Source organism: Athene noctua, chromosome 28, assembly GCF_965140245.1.
Source record: "Athene noctua chromosome 28, bAthNoc1.hap1.1, whole genome shotgun sequence".
Classification (NCBI taxonomy): domain Eukaryota; kingdom Metazoa; phylum Chordata; class Aves; order Strigiformes; family Strigidae; genus Athene; species Athene noctua.
This window is the reverse complement of record NC_134064.1, coordinates 2080857-2101274: the sequence shown is the minus strand read 5'-3', so window position 1 is coordinate 2101274 and position 20418 is coordinate 2080857. Positions and strand designations below refer to the sequence as shown.

Sequence of the window (20418 nt, the reverse complement as noted above, 5' to 3'; positions counted from 1 at the left end):
CCTCTCCCTCGCTGCCCCGGGCACCCTTGGCAGCGGTGCCCACATTGGATTTTCCATTCCTCTAGATATTGAGAAATTATGTTTACTCCTCACTACATCCTTTTTTTAAAAAAAATCTTTTTTTTTTTTTTAGTTAGTGCTGATTTTTGATTATTATAACTGATTTGTACCATATTTGTCTCTGCTGCACACATCAATTTGGGCTGATTTCAATCTCAAGTGAGTATCACCTTCTAAATATTAAAACTATTTTAATATTGGATACTCTTCCCCCGTGGGGGTTTTGTTGTTCTTTTTTTTTTTCCATGTATTTTACTTTCCTTTCTGCTCTGATAAAAGTGTTTAGGTAGAGCCCTTAGGGGTCCTCTCTTAAAATACCACCAGTGGTATGCTACTTTTAAGTTGTAGAAATCACAAATAAGGCCGGTTTCTGGAAAAATAAAAAGTTATGGAGGGGGGAAAAAAGAAAAAAAATGGTTTTAGTGCTGGGTTTGCCAGTGTCATTTCCCAGAGCCCAGTTTTGGCAGCCCCTGGGTCTCTGCTTCTAACCCAGCAATTGCTTCTCCTTCATTAATCCTCGGCGCCGGGGATGGAGGCAGCAGGTTGGGGCAGCTGAAATTCCCGCTTGGCGCAGGAAGAGGATGGACCAGAGGGAAGAAGGGGGGGACAGAGCATTCCCAGACCCCACTTAGGGGCACCCATAAAAAACGTGGGTGCTCCTGAAGCCATGGAGCTGCGTCACCTGAAGAGCTGAGCGGAGCCGCTTTTTTGCACTGGAAGAGAAGGTGCCAGGGGCTAGAAAGGAAGGGGTTTTTGCAGTGAGACACCAAAACACTCCTAAAATATTTTTTACAAACCCTGAAAAAGCAAACTAAACAAGCAAATTGGGCATGACTGGGTGCCACCTGTCCGAAAGTAACGGGCTGCTTTTTCAGTCTTCTACCCCCGTGGTTTTAAAGCGCGGGTGTCGGGATGCTCGACCCTGCTGCTGGCAGCTTCCCCAGGATGATCCTAAAAATTTTAGGTGCTAGGAAGCTCCTAAAAATACTCCCCCTCAGCACTTGCCAGCCCCGGAGGGAGAAGCCGCCGAAGGAGAAGCCGTGTTCTCTGCCGGCACATGGGATTAATCAGGGAGAAGTCGCTGTGGGGTTAGAAATGGGGGTTTTCTCCCCAAATCCCGGTCCGCCCTTGGGATGTTGATCCCCACGCGGCTCTCAGAGGATGTGCTCAACCCTGCGTTTACTTTTATGCCGGCCGGGCTGAGCCGAGCCTCTCCAGGTGAAGCCTGGCTGCTTTTAATACCAAAACCTCAATATTAGCCAAAAACCTCAATAACCAACTCCTTTCCCGCAGCCAACGTGACCTTGTTCAATGCTTCAGCTCCAGTGGCACCAAACACCACTAACGTTTCTCTGGTAAGCAGGTTTGCTCATCCCAATGGGAAATTTGGGGAAAGGGAGGGCAAATCCAAGGGACTTCTCCATCCAGGGAGTGACACGCGCCGGCTCGGAGCGAGGGAAATGTTGGGTTCACAGTTGGGCTCGGCAGCACCAAATCCCCACTATTTTGCCCAAATTAATAGCAGCTCCAGGGTTTTTCTGTGGTTATGGGTATCCCAGTGGCAGCAGCCCTGGGAAATGCCCCTTTCCTTGCTCACTGCAATTACCTAAACTGCTAATTTTTATTTTTTTGATCAGGAAATACCGCTTTCCTTGTATACTACAGTTGCTAAAAATGCTGATTTTGCTTCATTTGGCTGGGAAATACCCCTTTTCTTGCATGCTGCATTTGCATAAAGTGCTGATTTTGGTTTTTTTGGATAGGAAATACCCTTCCCTTTGCACGCTGCAATTAATTAAAACACTAATTTTGTGCTTTTTTTGGGGGGGATGTGTGTGTTTCTCCCCAGTACAATGCTATTAACCTAACAGCTCTGGACTGGACTCAGCTGAGTAAGAAGGAATGTCTCAGATACGGCGGCAACTTAGTGGGGAAATCTTGTAAATTTGTGCCTGACCTGGCTCTTATGTCCTTCATCCTCTTCTTTGGGACCTACTCCACGACCTTGACCCTGAAAAAATTCAAATTCAGCCGCTATTTCCCCACCAAGGTAAGGAAAGCGACGGGGTTTACCCTCCTCTTTTCCAAAAGATAGGAAAAATGGGAGCAAAGAGCTGCAGGAAAATAAATCTATTTTTCTAGGAGACGTTGGTAGCACTTAGGGCGTTTTCCCCTGAGCTTTTGGCCGCTGATTTGGCTCTTGCACGCTGAATAACCCATCACCTTGTGATGCAAAGGGGAAAAAAAAACCCTGCATTTGGTGGGTTATACCCAGGTTATCCGTGGGTGAGCAGAGCTGGAACGCCCCAGGGAAGGATGCCAAAGCGGGAGCGAACCTCTCCATCCCATTAATCAACCTCTCCATCCCATTAATTACCCTTTCCACCCTCGTTTCCCCATCTTGCCTCCAGGTCAGGGCTTTCATTGCTGATTTTTCCAATGTCTTCTCCATCCTGCTCTTCTGTGGCGTGGACGCCTGTTTCGGACTGGACACCCCTAAGCTCCACATCCCCACTATCATCAAGGTTCGGCTGCACCGGGGGGGGGACCCCTCACCTCTCCACTCACGCTCTTTTTCTAGCTCCTCACTGTTTTCTGGGGAAAATCGTGGCTCCTGCAGTCTCCAGGCACCTTCTTAAAAGCTACTTTGTCTTTCTTGGGGGAATATTCTAATTCTGTTACTTTTATTTCCTTCCCTTTTTTGTTGTTTTTGTTGTTTTGGTTTTTTTTTTTCCCCTTTTTCTCTTTCTCTCACTCCCGGCAGCTGCGTAAACTTATTAGTGATTTCTCTATCTTTGTGTCCATACTAATGTTTGTGGGGCTGGATTTGTTTTTTGGACTCGACACCCCAAAACTCCAAGTGCCTACTGATTTTAAGGTAAAAAAACCCAAACAACCAAGCAATAAAATCCCTTTCTGGAAGCATAGCCAAAAATTTCTCTTCCCCCATCCAGGGTGTCAGTGTTGGGGATGTGGGGAGCCCCAGTGAGCATCTGGGGAAAGTTTGGGGTGCAGGCATATGGATGCTGGGAATGGCTTGGGTACCAATGCGTGGGGGTGGGATTCAGGGATGGATCTGGGATAGGTTGATGCTCGGAGGTGGTGGGGTTCAGGGGTAATGTGGGGCTTCCCAAAATGTTTTTTCCCCCATTTTGGCTCAGCCACTGTGTCCAAACCCCCTCTCTTCCCCCCCAGCCCACCCGTGTGGACCGAGGGTGGTTCGTGTTTCCCTTCGGGAAGAACCCGTGGTGGGTTTACCTGGCGAGCGCCCTGCCCGCCCTCCTCGTCACCATCCTCATCTTCATGGACCAGCAGATCACGGCTGTCATCGTCAACAGGAAGGAGCACAAGCTGCGGGTGAGCCGGGGCCTCAGGGTGCAGTATCGTGTTGGTACCGCCTGCATCCCTGTGAGCACCCGCTTTTGGGGTGCGGATCGGCTGCTGCTACAAGGCACGGCGGGGAGCTCACCCTGGCTCAGCACACGGTGCAAAGCAGGGGCTCACCTTTTCCTTTACAAGCTGTATTTTTGGGGTGACAAAGCCTGCGGGGTGTTAAATTCACCCAATGCTGTCGGTAGCGGGGTGCAGTGGGGTGATGCAGGGTGATGTGGGGTGATGTGGGGTGTTTCAGGGTGCAGTGTGGCAATGTGGGGTCCATCAGGGTGATGCAGGGTGCTTCAGGGCGATGTGGGGTGATGCAGGGTGCAGCATGGAGATGTGGGGTGCATCGGGGTGATGCAGGATGCTTCAGGGTAATTTGGGGTGATGCAGGGCGCACAGCAGTGATGTGGGGTGCATCAGGGCAAGGCAGGGTGCACCATGACAAAGTGGGGTGCATCAGGGTGATGCAGAGTGCACCACAGGGATGCAGGGTGCTTCAGAGGGTGCAGTTGGGGTGTTGCAGGGTGCATCCCAGGGGAAACCCCACTTTGCTGGGCTCTGGGGGGAAGGTGGGAAGAGCTTCACGAGCCGTGTGGCCCCCCCTGACCCTCCAGGGTGCTGTGTTGCAGAAAGCAGCAGGCTACCACCTGGACCTCTTCTGGGTGGGCATCCTCATGGCCATCTGCTCCTTCATGGGGTTGCCCTGGTACGTGGCGGCCACCGTCATCTCCATCGCCCACATTGACAGCTTGAAGATGGAGACGGAGACCAGCGCTCCGGGGGAGCAGCCCCAATTCTTGGGTGTCAGGTGAGGAAGGCTCAGCCGTGCTCTTCCTCAGGGTGCCAGAAGGAATCCAGAAACAGCAGCAGGTCCAGCCAGCGTGGCCTCATCCTGCTTCTCTCTCCATTCCAGGGAGCAGAGAGTGACGGGCATCATCGTCTTTGTGCTGACGGGGATTTCTGTCTTCCTGGCCCCCATCCTGAAGGTAAAACATCCCCGTTCCCCCATCCCCACTCCCTCCCTGCAGATATCTGGGGGCTTGGGAAGAAAAAACTGGATTTCTGCCCCCCACCATGGCCCCCAGCGTTGGTCCCTGTGCCCAGGAATGAGCTGCCACCTTCCTTGGGGTAAGCGCCGTGTTTTTTCCATGTCCCCAGTACATCCCCATGCCGGTGCTCTACGGCGTCTTTCTGTACATGGGCGTCGCGTCTCTGAACGGCATCCAGGTAAGCACTCCTCCTCCTCCTCCTCTTCCTCTGTAATGGCCATGAAGGGGTCCTACACCGGGACAAAAAGGGGGATTTTGACCCCAAAGTTTGCACACATCCAACATTTCCAGCTGCGTGGGACAGCAGATATCCAAAACCCTCTGAGAAACATCAAAAAGCCCCAAATTCCCCATGTTGGAGACTAAAAGAGGGTTTATCTGGGCAACATGGGAGCCTGGGGGGTGGAGCTGACACCAGCCTTTGTCCCACCGCAGTTTTGGGACCGCTGCAAGCTCTTCCTCATGCCGGCCAAGCACCAGCCCGACTACGTCTTCCTCCGGCACGTGCCATTGCGTCGCATCCACCTCTTCACGCTGGTGCAGATCATCTGCTTGGCCATCCTCTGGATCCTCAAATCCACTGTGGCCGCCATCATCTTCCCTGTCATGGTAAGGCCATCACCCCCCAGGCTGCTACTGCAGCCTCGTTTAGATGATTTTTTGAGATTTACGGAAAATTTGATTTGATCCCGTGGTGGTCCCCAGGCCTGAGGATGAGAGATTTAAGGGTTGTTTAAATGAGCTGTGGGGGGATGTGGGGTAGGGGAGAACTTTGTAGAGTCGGGCTGAGGGTTGGACTTGATGACCCCAAGGGGTTTTTCCAACCTGAATGATTCTGGGATTCTGAGATGCACATGCACATCCTGCTCTTGCATCTCTCCCCTCCCAGATTTTAGCCCTGATCCTAGTGAGGAGGCTGCTGGATTTTGTCTTCTCCCAACATGACCTGGCCTGGATTGACAACGTCATCCCTGAGAAGGAGAAGAAGAAGGAGGATGACAAGAAAAAGAAGAAAAAAGGCAACAAAGGAGACAGCAGCAGCGATGAGGAGGTGGGTGTGGGGTGGATGGGGGGTTCCTGTGGACACTGGGGGCATCTTGGACCGGCTGGGGAGGGAAAGGTCCCATCGAAACCTCCAGGTCGGTGGATTTGGGATGAAGATCTTTGATTCACAGAGGTGTTTCACTGCATGTATAGGACAGGCTGATTGAGGGGCTTTAAGTGATGCTTAGCAGCTGATCAGAGGCTCCAGGGGATGTTCAAAGTGTCCTGAAAGCTGGAAAATCTTGGCAAAAATTAAATCATTAAGGAAAACAGCCAAAATCCCATGGCTGAGGGTACGGCACCCATCCTACAGTGGCAAAACAACATTAACCCATGGAACCCGCTGGTGCAGATCCTTCCCCGGGCAGAAGGACTGAGAAGAGGAAGGCAAAGCCTCCTCTGCCTCGTGCACCCATCTCTGGAAGTTTTGGGTCCCTTTGGGTGCTCCGGGTGGTCTCGGAGCCCACCCAGGCGCTGCCTTCAACGCATTTCCCCACTTTCTTCCCCAGTTCCCACCTCCCTCAGTCATTACGATCCCCATGGATCCCCTGCCAGCGCAGCCCCGAAATGGGGGGGCCCATTGCCTCAGCCGTAAGTAAAGAGCTCAGGAGCCTCTCTCGCATTCCTACCGCTTCCTAACCCCCCCATCCCGCGATGGGGCCGCCGAGGGCACTAACCCCGCTAAGAGACGCAGCCTGGGTCCGTCTCGCCAAAGCAGGGAGGAGGATTTGCTGTATTTAAAGCAGATTGGAGAGGATGCAGCAGGCTTGGTGCTGCTAATTATTTTGTATTTCAGGTGGCTGGGAAGCCAGGACTCTCCTGGGTCTCCCCCCGCCTGGGTCTCCCCCCACCCCGAGCCAATGCTGACGGGGATTTTTTAAAATATATATATATTTGGGAAGGTTTTGAGGCCCCAAAAGCAGGGGCTGCAGAGCTTGTGGTGGCATTATCCAGCTGCAAAAGAGCAGATGTGTTCCATTTGGCTCAAACTTCTGCCTGAAGCATCACACATGAGCTGGTGCAAAGCCAGCCATGACCAAAAAAAAAAAAAAAAAAAAAAAGCAGACTAAATCTGGGTGAGTTTGTCCGAGTTCAGCATCAGGTTGTATCATGATGCCAGCAAATTTTAATGCGATAATTCACTGACTCTGTCCTCAAGCTGCTGCTAGCAGGGGCTGGTGGGGCCTTTCTATTTCTGTAATCACCCCAAAAATCAGCATTTCCCGGGAGCTTTCCTCCTCCCACCATCCGGAGGATGCTGGATCTGGCTGCAGTTTGGAGTTGGGGGGGGTGAGTGTTTCTTTACGGGGGGGCTTCTTCCTCACCTGGGAAGTGTTTCACCTCCGTGTCCCCCCAGGAAAGAGGTCCTCTACCTGGAGCTTTACGTTCTGATTCCTCCCCGAATGGTTCAGACCTGGATCGCAGGTAAATGGCACGGGACGGGCTCCCCCATCCCCAGGGGACCAGCACCCTCCACGGGAGACATTTTTGATATCACCAGCCGATGCTCCTGGCTGGGCATCGCTCGCTCGAGCTGGCTGCCATCATCCTCAGGTTTTTTCTGAAATATCTGAGTAGATTTTCACAGCATTCCTCTGTATTTTTGGGTGCTTTCGTTCGCTGGCCCCGGCTATCAGGTTGTTGGGAGCGGGGCCACATGAGACGGCGCATCCCGAGCCCAGCACAGGAGGGTTTAGAGCAATAAAAACGCTGCTGGGTAACAGCCGCAGGAATTTTTAGGTTTGGGAGGTACATCTGAATCCTGCAAACTTGGGGTTGTTCTCCACCGGCAGCTGCGAATGCTGCAGATTGTCCATATTAACCACAAAATTCCATGTTTTCATGAGCTGTAACTGGTGGTAGCATCATCCAGAGCCCTTTGCTGGGGGGGCTGGGATGGGTTTGGGATGCACGTACCCACGCCTGAACGCTCACTTCCCTCTCTCCTCCTCCTCTTCCTCAGTATTACGCTTCACCTGAAGATTTCTTGCCCATCATCTCCCGCGTTTAACTACTCCCGAAACCCCATCTGTGCCGTGCCCCAGGTGAAGATAGAGATGGAGTCAGACTACGAGGACACCGACACCGAAAAACCACCTCGGGACATGGGCAGTGAGACCACGCTATAGTCCCATGCAGCACTTCCTCTGCGATTTATATATATATATAGATATTTATATATTCATATATATATATAAGGCAAATTGGGCTTATTTTTCTATGTGAGATGGAGGAGATTGTGGCCCCAGGGGTCCGTTGCTCTGGTAATTTTTAGTGTCATGATTTAAACGCGTTGTTGAATTTTCTCCCTTTCTGCCAGGCGAAGGCATCGCCGCTGGTGGTGAAATGGGGCTGAAAAGGTGGAATTGGTGATTTTGATCTCTGCTAGCCCCAGAGCCGCTGCTGGGCTGGAGAAGTTGAAGGTGGTTGGGGCTGAGGGAGCAGCCGGGATGTGTGTGTGTGGGAAGGTGATGTTTTGGAGGGGATTTTTGGGGGTTGGAGGCGGTCTGCGTGGCTGAAAAGGAAGAGGGGGCACACGGCCCCGCTCCCCAATCCCTGACACCGCAACGCGCCTCTCGGGGAGTCTTGTTTTGTGAAGGGGATGGTGCATTGGGCTTTGTATTGGCAGGAGGACTCTGGTCCAAGCCCACAGCAAGGTCCCACGGCACGGCATCCCAGGCGTGGTGGTGGGGACACGGGAGGGACCCACTGGCCATGGAGGGACCCGGCTCTGCTCGCCCTGGGCTGGCTGCGTGCGAGGGGACGGGGAAAGAAGGAAAAGCAGCTCAGGTTTAAGGTTGTTGCAGCTTGAGGGCAACAGCAGCTGGGCTGCGGTGGAAGAGCAGAGGCAGGAATGGGGCCTTGGTTTCCAGAGGGAATTGGGAATGGTTTCCGCAGGCAGCGCCGCACGCTCTCGGCCAGGAAACAGGAATGGTTGCTGCAGCCAAGCCCTTTGGTTGCCCGTCCCTGTGCCCTCACCCGCTCTCCCAGGGCCACCCCTGGTCCTGGGGCTGGTAACAGCCTCTCCCTCCCTCCTCTCCCTCCCTCCGGACAGGAGCGAGATGTGCCTGCACCGTTATCTTGCTGGAGGAGCCTCCTCTGCCTGCCCAGCACCTCCGCAAGGGGCTTTGAACCCACTTTTTATAATAGCTCCTCAATCCTGAATATTCGTGGTTTATCAAGAAGCGGCTCATCGCAGGGAGGGGAGAGCGGGCGCATCCCTCGCCACGTCCCCACCCGTGCTCTCAGGCTCACATCCAGCAGCTCCCGCTTGGTCTCCATTGGCATTTCAGCTCCGCAAAAGGCTCTTCCCACCCGCCGCTGCCTTTGGGTCCTCGGGGAAGGGAAGGGAGCAGGTTGGGAGCCGGCGCCGCGCTGGCTTTGGCTCTGCCCAGCTCTCGCCACCTCTTTTTGCAGCAGTGCCAGGGCGCTGACAAGGCTTTTAAAGGGTTTTTTCCCTTCCATGGACTAAGCCCAGCTGCGGTTTAGAAACACCAGTGTGAAACAACCCTCTCAAATCCGTTTCTTTTACTAATTTTTGCTAGATGGAGTCTATTTTTTTCTCTGTTTCAAACCTCACAGAGCTCCAGCCCTTTCCCTGAGGAGAAACAGCCTACCTGATATTTATACAGGGGGTTCTGGAACAGTTAAATATTGCAGCTGATCTGAACCAGTGTGTGGGACAGATCCCAGTTCTCTGTAAATAGCCAAGTCCAACAAAGACTTGAAGGCAATTTCCTATTTATAGCATTTTTTTTCTGGTTCAGGTACACCCCCTGGGGAAACACAGGGAGATAAACACACAGTATTGCTCCTGTCACTACTTAAGCAAGAGCCATGTAGCTTGACCTTAACATTAAGAACTATTTCAACTTGAACACATTGTTATCTATTTTATAGCATTTTGTACCAATCTCCTCTGTGGTAGCTGAAGCGTGGTACAGGTAGGCTTATGATTTTAATCAAACAAGTTAATTTGCTTTATCCAGTACATCAACTGTGCTACACCACATCCTGGAAAGGCTTTGCAGACTCTGGTAGATGTTTCATAGAGCGGAGCTGAAGCCACTCCACCACCCAGCTTGTTTTGACTAAATTTGTCCATTTTGCAAGGTTCACATGTGGTTTATACTTTTTGTATATGAAAACAGTGGAGCATCTCAGATTCGCCACCTCCATTACAGTACCACTTCAGCCATTTTGTATTTATCAGTGACACAACCCAATAAACCTCATTTCAATGAGTCTCAGCTCTTAGTGTGTTTCTGGTGCAGAGGCCTTGAACTTCAGCTTCCCTTCCCCTGCATTTAGTGGTTTTAGGTGGCTCTCCTGGAGGGGAGAGTGCTTCTATGTGGGGTTAGTACCAACTCACAGCCCTTCAGCATCCCAACAAACCTTCCCTGCTCCCAGAAAGGTGGGACCAGTCTTTCCTTTTGCTTTTCTTTTTTTTTTTTTTTTTTTTTTTTTTTACACAAAGAGGAAGGAGGCCAAGACTCACCTCCCTGCCCTCAAACAACACTGGGTTTTATGTTTCTCCATCCTGCCCAAGGCATCACAACCTCAGGTAAGGTTAATGTTCAGCAGATAATTAGACCTTGCAAACAAACTCGTTAAGAGGACTGGGTTTATCCTGTAGTTACAAAACAGTCAGGAAGCTGAACAGGTTTTGTTCAGGCATGAAAGTAAATGACCTGCTTCTAAGCCAAGTTGCCAATGGGTGGAGCAGTTGTGTCTTAGCTAAAGCCAGCTCTGCAGGGAATAAGGGGAGTTCACATCACAAACTATCATAAACTATCATAACTATTGCTCCTTTTCTCAGAAAAGTGAAAAACTTGCTCAGTGATAATTCTAGGACACAAGGAGGGTTGTTTTCTTTTTTCTTCTCATACTTTATTTAGAGTTAGCCTGCATTATTCACTAAGTACTTGCACGCTTTACAATACAGTCCAGTAAACCTCCTGTGTGCCCAATGTAGATAACAACAGCCCCCACCCCATTTGTTCTTTGGTTAGAAAAAAAAAGAAAGACTTTTAAAAAAACAACTCACCACACAAATAGCAAAAACACAGCTTAGCTGCACACTAAAACATGTTACAACAGATCTGCCACTGCCCAGGGCCCCACACAGGCTGAGAACAGGCATATGGCTTTTTTTTTTCTTCAAGTAATTTCTTCTACAGAAGAGCTTAACTCAAACTAAACATCCAGCATTGAGTAGACAACTTCAGCGCGAGTCGAACGCAGGCAGCCTGGGCAGACTGAGCATTCGTGAGAACGGAACCATGAAGGCCACTGCTTGTGCACCGGGGAGCAGCTCTACCTGCCACGGGACTGCCAACGCCACCCCCCGGGCCCCGGCTCTGGCAGGGCCAGCTTCCTAGAAGAGCTAGCTTAAACCAAGCAGCTTCGCTAGCACAACTAGGCCAGGAGTAGATCTCACACCTTAGCACCACTAATGTGCATACGCTTCAGCTTCCAATAAATATCTGTGACCTCAGAATAGGAAATTCCACTTCCCACACAATAAATAAAAATATTGCATTTTCTATCGGCCTGTTTGGGAGTCAGTTTGGAATGTTGGTTTCAGTGCTCAGAGTCCCACGTTAAGCACTCAACGCTTCCCGCTCTTTGGGTTTCAAGAGCTTCTTGGCAGCGATGATGGTGTTCTTCATCAGCATGGCCACTGTCATGGGCCCAACTCCCCCCGGCACCGGGGTGATGTAGCTGGCTTTCTTCTTCACCCCTGTGGGAAGGAAAGGCAGAGCTTAGCAAGGCAAGAGCACCCATGCTTACCAGGCTGGCCAGCAGGAAGCTGTAGCCAGTCTAACACTGCTCAGATTCCGTCAAGATTAAGTGAAGGAAGAGTAACTTTTTCCCCGTTTGCAAGGGCAGAACAGAGGACATTGTGGACTGTCCATCCTTGATGCTGACTTTAAGCACAAAGCTGGGAGAACAGCAAAAATCAAGGTCTAATAGCTGGATTTTTAGCAGAGAAATGTCAAGTCCAAGCCTAGGTGTGGGCTTCACACATACCCTTGAGGGGACGTTCTAACACTGACCATTCCCCCTCTTTCTCCTGGGAGGTTCCAGTGTCTGTCACCGGGGGTCCTGGGCTTGTCACCACAGCAAAGCAGTGAGCAAGGCTGGTGAATCCTGAGCCAGAGGTAGAGTTCTGCACGTTTTTATTTAAAAGCAAAGCAACTAAACTGCTTCAGCTCAGGGTGAGGTGCTGCCTTGCAGCACAGTGTTCCCACGGCAGGTTCCAGGCGGGCTGCAGCTGGTACAACACTGGATGCTCCAAGGAGCAGAACAGAAGTGTTGCTCTGCGGGAACAAGGACTTTTTCCTGCCCTTCTCAGCATCTTAAATGTTTAATGCTCAAGGAAGCAGATGCAGAGCCTTTCCCTACCTTCAAAATCCACATCCCCAACCAGCCTTGACTTGGCGGTGACGGGATCCTGCACCCGTGTTATCCCCACGTCGATAACCACGGCTCCTTCCTTGATCATATCGGCTGTGATCAGGTTGGGGATGCCTGCAAGAGAACGGAACCCCACGCTCGTGGTGGTGCTCAGCAGCCCCCCTGCTCCCCTCACCCCATCGTCCCACCATGTTTTGATGCACCTGGGCCTTCCTGCTCCATAAAACAGTTGGACTCAATGATCTTAAGGGTGTTTTTCACAGAATCATCAGGGTTGGAAAAGCCCTTGCAGCTCCTCCAGCCCATGACCCTCACCCTGACCGTTCCCAACTCCCCCAGATCCCTCAGCGCTGGCTCAGCCCGACTCTTCAACCCCCCCAGGGATCCCGGGGACTCCCCCCTGCCCTGGGCAGCCCATTCCAACGCCCAACAGCCCCTTCTGCACAGAAATCCTTCCTCAGAGCCAGCCTGACCCTGCCCTGGGCAGCCTGAGGCCATTCCCTCGGGGCCTGGCGCTGGGGCCTTGGCTCCAGAGACTCATCCCCCCTCTCTGCCCCCTCCTGGCAGGGAGTTGCAGAGGGCCAGGAGGTCTCCCCTCAGCCTCCTCTTCTCCAGACTGAACCCCCCCAGTTCCCCCAGCCGCTCCCCAGCAGACCTGTGCTCCAGACCCTGCCCCAGCTCCGTTGCCCTTCTCTGGCCACGCTCGAGTCATTCAATGGCCTTTTCGGGTGAGGGGCCCAGAACTGAAACCACTCACCAGTGCCAAGCACAGGGGTGAGATCCCTGTCCCTGCTGGCCATGCTATTGCTGACACAAGCCAGGATGCCGTTGGCCTTCTTGGCCACCTGGGCACACTGCTGGCTCATTATCAATCAACCCCCCAGGTGCCTCTCTGGCTGGCAGCTTTCCAGATTCTATCGTTCTACAAAACACAAATCTACCCACAGTTACACAATCCAGCCCTATTCCTCATGTTCAGCTACATCAGGAATTTGAGTGTACTGGTAACCTCAGAGTGTAAGGAGCTGGAATCCACCCCCAGAAAGGGGTCTGGTAAAGCAGCTGGGACCAAAGCATCCTCTCCAAGTTGAGACCTCAAAGCTCACATCTGAAATCTGCAGCTGTGTTTGTTCATGCAGCTCCAGCAACATTTTTGCACCTGCACTAAGTCAGAAAGCTGGAGCAGTGTCCAAAACCACAACCCAGCTTGGCAGAGGCACTGGCTTCACCCAGGGGCTGTAAAAGCCCAGTGTGGAAGGGGTGGGGAGCAGCAGCTTGGGGCAAAGCCACCCTTTCAGGGTGGGGTGTGTTTGTCTGGTTCTGCCAGATACTGTCAGCTGAGCAGAGGAACTCCTTCCACCCTCCCCTTCTTTAACTCTTTCATGCAAGCCTTCCTCTGGTCTGCTGGCCATGTTGGTGATTCACAAGTCTTATCTGCCAGCAGCACTTCTTGCACCAACACCATCACCACTTCTAATCCTTCTACCACCTTGTCTCTTCATACCCCATTCCAACCCACATTTTCTCTCCTCCCTCCCCACAGGCTCACACCCAGACACCCCAAATCAGCTCAACTCCTCTGTTGATGAGCTCCATGCCAAGGGTACAGCCAGGAGAAGAGCACATCAGGTGGTGGGACTAGATGATCTTCAAGGTCTTTTCCAACCTAGATGATTCTGTGAGTGATTCCTTGGGCTCTGAAGGTGACACTGCAGCTGTCCCTCAGCATTCTGACTGTCTCTAGGTAGCAGATGCCATCTTGGTATTTTTCTCTCCTGCCCACACAGATGCAGAACTGTCTGCATGGATACAGAGCCTGTCTGTAGCTGTTCTCTTGCTCTGAGCAGGTGCTCTCTGGCATACCAAAGCCCTCCTGCCAGATGTTATTTTACATTTCAAAGGCAGAACTACAAACAGCTCTGCCAGTAAGATCCAAGTATGTGGCTCCTAAACTTAATCACAGGATAAACTGCCTGGCTCAAACAGCCCCTCGCCCACAGACAGCCCTGAGAGCACCAGACTCCCCCACACTGCCAGGCAGGGAGGCCCCAGGACATTCCACACTGACAGGATTGTCTCCTGCAAGGATTCCCACCAGAAACCCCCAGAGAGCCATGGTGCAGCACCCTCCACATGCCTTGTCCGTGCTATTAAGAGTCACAGCTTACCTGCTGCTGCTACCACAATATCAGCACGGATTGTGTGTTGCTTCAGCTGCTCCTTGGGAGTGTAGCGGTGGGATATTGTGACTGTGGCATCACCTGCAAGTGTAGTTACATGGAGCTTTTTAATTCACATACTACCAAAACCCAGCCACTTCTCTAAACCTTCCCCTTCAAGACCACCCATGTATTTACTGGGAACATCAGAGCCTGATGACAAACCCCAGGGAACAGGCTACAGAGCCAGAGAGAGGGAGCTGCTATGGGGGAGGACAAGGACATGCTGAACACAGCTCCAAAAGTGTTACAAGACTGACGATGTGCAGAGTTAATTCCTCAGCCTGGCTCACAGAGTCCCTGCAGCGCTCCCAGGACGGGTTTAGGAGCTGAAAGAAGCCAGTGTGACAGGCAGAGGGTTTCCTCCCACAGCTGCCTGGCACCCAGGCTCCAAGGCCAGGGAGCTCCTACCTCCTGGGCGCTCGTGCCTGCCGTCCGTGTGCAGCAGCATGGCTATGGGCATGCCCACGTTCTTCGACCTGCCAGCCACCACCACGTTCTTCCCCAGTGTTGGGATGCCTGCAGAGCACAAGGTGGAGTCTTAAAACACATACACACCAGCTGGAGTTATGCCAGACAGAAGCAAAATACTCCAGCAGCATCAGCTTACCAGTTCTCTTAATGATCTCCCACACCCCCCAGGGGGTAGCTGGCAGCATGGAGTACTGGTCAAGGCACATGCGCCCCACATTTATCACATGAAAGCCGTCCACATCTTTGTCTGGAGTCACAGCGTTGCAAATCTTGCGCTCATCAATATGTTCTAGAAGAGAACAAAAAGCTTTAACCTCAGCGATCAGCCTAAAAAAACCCTACTTCTCTGCAGTCAAAGCCCTGACCTGCTGCACCAGCCCCTTCAAGAGTTTGGAAGCTTGAAGTGACAAGCCTTCCAGCAAGCTCAAGGCTAAGAGCTCCCAGCAGGAGGGGACTGAAACCACTTTGGGACTGCAGTGTCACTAATGCAGAGAGGGTATTTTTAGGCAGCCTCAGTGTCACAACCATGTTCAAGCTTCTGGCCCTGGAAGTTGATACTCCCTACACAAGAATAGATTCTGAGACACCCCCCCCGGCCACTTAACTCAGAGGCAGCTGCATGATGGAGTAGCTGCAACAACTTCAAGCTGCATCACCTCTCATGTCACAGGATAGCCCCTGCACTGCTCCTCCCGGCACATACAAGCCCTTAAAATATTTATGTAAAAGAAACAGATGGAAAACCAGGTACTCACCGGGTAAAGGAAGCTGTACCAACAGGCCATCCACATTGGCATCATTATTGAGTTTGCTGATCAAATCCAGCAGCTCCTCTTCTGTAATCGAAGCTGGCCTGAGGATGGTTTCACTGCTGATTCCTGCATGACCATCAAAAGCCCCACATTAGAGCCAGGTGTGCACAAGTGGGAGAGCAACTTTCTTCATCTGTGCAGATTTAAGCTGCCCTGTTCCATAGCTCTGCCAAATCTGATAGGCACCCAGTGTTTGTGTAACAGTGAGCACCTCCCAGGCTGAGACTCTCACAAGTTTTGCAAGTTAAGGACCATTAGTGTCAGTCTAATGACCTGGGAAAGACTAGTTGATATCTGAGACCCTCTGAGTGCAGGGAGGGCTTGGAGAAACCTCAGTGTGCTACAATGAAAGTGCACCTGCATGTCCCGTGGTCCCTCTTGACAAAGAGGGGGCCATCAGCCTAAAAATCTCAGCTCCAAAGTCTTTGGTAGCACAGAACCCAAGGGAAAACCAAATCATTTATTGCCCCAACCCCTTTCAGCACATTTTCTCCAGAAGCCTCCTTGGCTGAACACCAAGCAGGACCTCAGCTTGCAAGATTGGAAGGAGCCAGAGGGTGGCAAGGCTGGTGAACACAGCCTGCATCTCAGGCAGTTGAGGAAAGGTGGCAAATCAGAGCCCTGTCTGAGCTTCATATGGCCCTAGGAAGGCTGAAAATCCAAACCACAGAGCTTGATGCTGCTCCAGAGGATTCAAATGGCACAATACACACATGAACTGTTTATTAACTACATCCCAGGACAACAATGAAGGCAGCCAAAAGAGTCACAGCAAACCCTGAGGCAGATGTGGACCATGTGCCATGCAGCTGAGGGGAAAAGCTGCCAGGCAGACACACACCAGAAAGCTTCCCCCAGCCTCCTGCGTAGAGGACTCCACATAAAGTGAGATAAGTCACTTTATCAGCTTTTTTTTTTCCAGAAGACATACCGACATCAGCGGCCGCTTTGGTTTTGTTCAGTACGTAGGAGTGACTCGCTGGATTTTCACCGACAAGAACAACGCTGAGATGAGGTCTCTTGTTTCCAGCCGCTACCCACTGCTCAACCTCGTGACGGGCTTCCTGTCTGATCTGCCGGGCCAGCTTCCTTCCAGAAATCACAACTGCATCATTTCTGCAACAAAGAGTTACTGAAGCAGTCAGCATCGTTAGGACCATCAAATCCAAGCTCTGCGCGACACAGACTGGGAAAATCAGATGCCAACCTCAAGTCAGGGCAGAAAAGGCTTTTACTCGAGCTCTGTACAGGCCTATTGCACCTTTATGCCAAATCATGTGAAGCAGCGTATTTCAGTCTTAATTTAACAGCTTTGCTGCCCAAAGCTGGGATCGGCAAACAAGACTGCCAGAGGGACCAACTTATTTGTGCAGCCTGAGAAAACCAAGGCACCGTTCCCTGCAAGGCCGAGCGTCCACACGGGTCATTCACCTGGCGCACGTTTGAAGCCAAGATACTATTAGTTCTCTTTTTAGAAAGCCAGTGCCCCATTCCTCACGAAGGCACGACAGCTTCACTTACAAAGGACTTACACAAAGCAGAACTCCCTCCACTTAAGCAGAACTTCCACCACTAGAGGTCCATTGAGTAATTCTGGCTCGCTGGACATGGGAGGCAGTGTGCCGGGCTTCTGGATCGGGTGCTGCTCCCAGGGATCCTTGTCCCCCACAAATTCCTTGTTGAGACCATGAGCCCATCTAGCACAGCACACACCTTGCTCAAGACAACGTCATGCCCTGCTCAAGTAATTGCTGCCACCGCTCGGTCGTGTCTTCAGGCAGTTAATGGGGTGGGGGTAGGTGGTTTCACCCCCTGACAGACTCTGGCATCTAGCTGGAGTAGGAGGGACATTTGCCCATTTGAATCACTTAAGCAGCTCCTCACATGCATTTCTGGTCTAAATTGGTAACGGGAATATCCAGTCACTGCCAAATACATTCCAGGCAACTGGACACCCTGCAGTACACGGATGGCTCAACCTACAGCTGGCTGGGAGGCCACGGCTGCCAGCCCCCACTCAACAGCCTGCCCACAGTGCTCACACTTGGGTTTTTTCTTCAGGTTATCACTATAACGCCCATTTGAACATCATTCTCATTCACTAATCCCTTTGTGAGAGGATCCACTTTCACAGGCTTCACTTCTAGGCTTCACTACAGCCTTTAAGTCCTGCCTTGCTGCAAGGCCTCATGACAAGCACCTAGTAAGGTCCCAGTTGTTCCAACCTCTGAGCTGGAGCAAAGTCGCTCCCCACAGCATTACTGTCATTTCTGGTGCCTTCCCAAATTGCAAGGACCAGCCCATTTCTGAAGCGATCACCAAGCAATAATGTGTCACAACCCCACAAGCTACTCGACTTGCTACAGGACTCCAGGAGACAACTGACCCACAGGAAACACCAGGCACCATTCCCAACCCTTCCTGCACCACCCCATCCCAGAGCAACAAGCTGAATTGCTGCAGTTTCTCCTCAAAAAAATCCATCAGCTGCCTGGCATACAAACTTTCTCCTACCAGGATCCCACATTAAGTCCAACACCACTGTTTTCTGACCTTCTCTAGGTACAATCCTGATCCTGGAGCTCTGGGACAGCTGCCACTGGGGAAAACCACCACGAGAGCTGCTCCAGACCCACACCTGCACAGGACAGCCACGAGGTACCATCCCAGGTAAGCAATCCTTTTGTCTAAATACTTATTAGAGGTGCAGAGGATCCTTTGTGCTTTCTCAATCCCTGCCCTGCTCAAATATGTAGTTTTCCCCATTTACTAGGAATTAAATGTTACTTCATCCCTAACAGCAAGCATCCCAGTCAAACCTATTTAACAATAACAAGTAAAAACCCATCCCTGACCAGCTCATCCCACAGGCTCTCTAATTTTTGTTTTAGCTTCAGAGCTAAACCTGTACTAAACTACTGTACACCTAAATAGGAATTATTACAAGTACCTGGCAAGCTAAAGAATTCACTAAATGAGAGACACCTCATACCTACCCAGATCTTCTCCTTACATAAACCTGAGGCTGGGGTGCCCAGCCTGGGCTCCCAAAGGATGAGGACAGCCACAGGCAGCCCCACCGTGAGCTGCAGGGAAGACTAAGAGCTCAGAGCCCTGCTTAGAGCAGGGAACAGCAGTGAAACCAAAGCACCCGAGAAGCAGCAGCTCCCTCAAGGCTGTTTCGGTGCATCAGAGCAAAATCCACGGGGGGGGGGTGTAGAAATAGAAGGAGAAAGGCACTTGGTGCGCGACCTAAGCCGCAGGGGGGGATGCTCGGGGGTCTCTGGTCCCTCTCACACCGCTTAAACCCGGGGTCAGCCTAGGCCTGGTCCCAGAGAGGTGCCCCTGGGGGTGCGGAGAGAACCCGGTAGGCCCGGTGCCCCCCTGCTCGGGGAGCGGGGGGAGCCCAGCACTCACCATGCAAGGCGGGAGCGGGATTTCATCAGCCTGCACCGCCCGGGGCGGCCGCTGGGGGCCCGCCTCATTCATTCCGGTACCGGCAGCGGCGAGCCGGGCCTGCAGCCCGGCCCGGGGTGTGAGGGGGTGACCGGGCCTGACCCCCCCACCCGCCTCAGCCCACCCTGCGATGGGGCGGAGGAGGTGGGTGGGCCCCACTCCCCCCACACCTACACTACACAACCCCACCCCGCCGGCCGGGCCGGGCCGTACCTGGGCGCGCTGAGGTGGAGGCGGCGGCCGCGGGGCCGCAGCGCGGCGCGGCCGAGGGCGCGGAGCGGGCAGAGCGCGGTTGCCATGGCGGCGGGCGGCGGCGGCAGGACCCGGGCGGCGGGAGGTGACGGCGCGTGCCCTGCGCGCCGCCCGCCGCCTTATAGTGCGCGGAGGGTCCGGCCCCGTCCCGCCTCGCGGCCGGCGGCAGCCAATCGGCGCGGAGAGGAGTTTTGAATGGCGGCGAGCGGGAGGGGGCGGGATGGAGAGGGCGCTCCCCGGCTGCGATTGGAGGAGAGGGAGAAAGGCGCTGGGGAGGGGGTGGGCGGGGCGCTCGGAGAAAGGGGGTGTGATTGGTGGAGGTGGGCGGGGCTTCTCCACCCTAATTGGGCACGGCGGCGCTCATTGGCTGGGCCCGGGGGGGCGAGAGGGGCTGCAAGAGGGGCTGCGGGTTGCATAAGCCTCGGGGCGGGGCCGGGGGCGGGGCTCGGGCTGGGCCTAGGGCTGGGCTTGGGGTCGCGGTTAGGGCTGGGGTCAGGTTTAGGGCTGCGATTTGGGTTGGGGTTAGGGTGGGATTAAAGCTGAGAGGGAGAATAGGGCTCTGGTTGGGGTTAGAGCTGGGATTGGAGTTGGGACTAAATATGGGGCTGGGGTTAGGGCTGGGTTTGGGATCAGAGCTCGGTTTACATGTGGGAATGGGATGAGATGCATCTAGGCTTGCAGCTGGGTTTGGGTACATCTAAAACTGGGCTGAGATTGAGATTAGGATTCAGGTTAGGTCTGGTTTAGGGACTAAGCGTACGTGCACCGGGACAGGCAGTTTAGCTGCTAAAAAACCCAGAGAGATTTTCACTGGGGGGTGTTGCTGGTGTCATCCCTCCCCTCCTGGAGCATCACAAAACCTGAGGGCAAACCAGCTGCTCCCGGCTCCGGGTGCTCCCAGCTCCGGGCAGTCCCGGCTCAGCGGGCCAGGAAGGCGGATCCCGCACCCAGGCAGATGTGGGGTGACCATCCATCAGCACCCACCGACAGCGAGAGGGGGCCGTTATTCACCGTTTCTATTTCTCTACCGTTTCTGGCCACGCTTTCCGCAGGTGGAACAATTAAATCTTTTTGTGCAAAGCTCACTGTTGTTAATTTATTTTTTAACCCATCCAGCCTATGGCACCAGATTGGGTCAGGAAGGGGTGAATGATGCTCCCTGGTACCAGGGACACAGCAACAAGAAACCTGTGTGGAGAAGCGGTAGAAGGAGAGTCTGTAAATCCTCGTAAAGCAACAATGAGCAAGTTT

At 52.8% G+C, this 20418-nt stretch overlaps 2 protein-coding genes across 7 annotated transcripts in view; one reads left to right on the top strand and one right to left on the bottom strand.

Moving 5' to 3' along the window:
- SLC4A5 (solute carrier family 4 member 5) overlaps positions 1–10581 on the top strand; it is a 28346-nt gene extending 17765 nt beyond the window's left edge. For 4 of the 6 annotated variants that reach the window (XM_074928512.1, XM_074928513.1, XM_074928517.1 and 1 more), the window contains 11 exons: positions 1354–1415; positions 1910–2110; positions 2825–2938; positions 3256–3417; positions 4071–4249; positions 4355–4427; positions 4600–4668; positions 4926–5099; positions 5380–5541; positions 6892–6959; positions 7498–10581. In XM_074928512.1, coding sequence (XP_074784613.1) covers positions 1354–1415; positions 1910–2110; positions 2825–2938; positions 3256–3417; positions 4071–4249; positions 4355–4427; positions 4600–4668; positions 4926–5099; positions 5380–5541; positions 6892–6959; positions 7498–7663 — 1430 coding nt within the window. In that variant the 3' untranslated portion in view covers positions 7664–10581. The remainder of the gene's footprint in view (positions 1–1353; positions 1416–1909; positions 2111–2824; positions 2939–3255; positions 3418–4070; positions 4250–4354; positions 4428–4599; positions 4669–4925; positions 5100–5379; positions 5542–6891; positions 6960–7497) is intronic. The other 2 variants (XM_074928514.1, XM_074928516.1) reach the window with 2 other exon arrangements.
- MTHFD2 (methylenetetrahydrofolate dehydrogenase (NADP+ dependent) 2, methenyltetrahydrofolate cyclohydrolase) lies at positions 10398–19251 on the bottom strand. Its single transcript, XM_074928518.1, has 8 exons — positions 19129–19251; positions 16391–16575; positions 15403–15525; positions 14784–14936; positions 14585–14692; positions 14123–14215; positions 11943–12068; positions 10398–11277 (listed from the first exon to the last, which is right to left on the bottom strand). Exons 1-8 carry the CDS (start codon positions 19212–19214, stop codon positions 11138–11140), a joined length of 1014 nt encoding a protein of 337 aa, XP_074784619.1. The 5' UTR covers positions 19215–19251; the 3' UTR covers positions 10398–11137.
- Positions 19252–20418: the final 1167 nt, after the last annotated feature.

Excerpts from the sequence above, each read along its gene's own strand:
- MTHFD2 (XM_074928518.1), bottom strand. The coding sequence starts at position 19,214 with ATGGCAACCGCGCTCTGCCCGCTCCGCGCCCTCGGCCGCGCCGCGCTG. Across the intron at positions 15,526-16,390 it reads CAAAGCGGCCGCTGATGTCG|GAATCAGCAGTGAAACCATC; the intron begins GTATGTCTTCTG and ends ATGGTCATGCAG. Across the intron at positions 14,693-14,783 it reads GGAGATCATTAAGAGAACTG|GCATCCCAACACTGGGGAAG; the intron begins GTAAGCTGATGC and ends TGTGCTCTGCAG.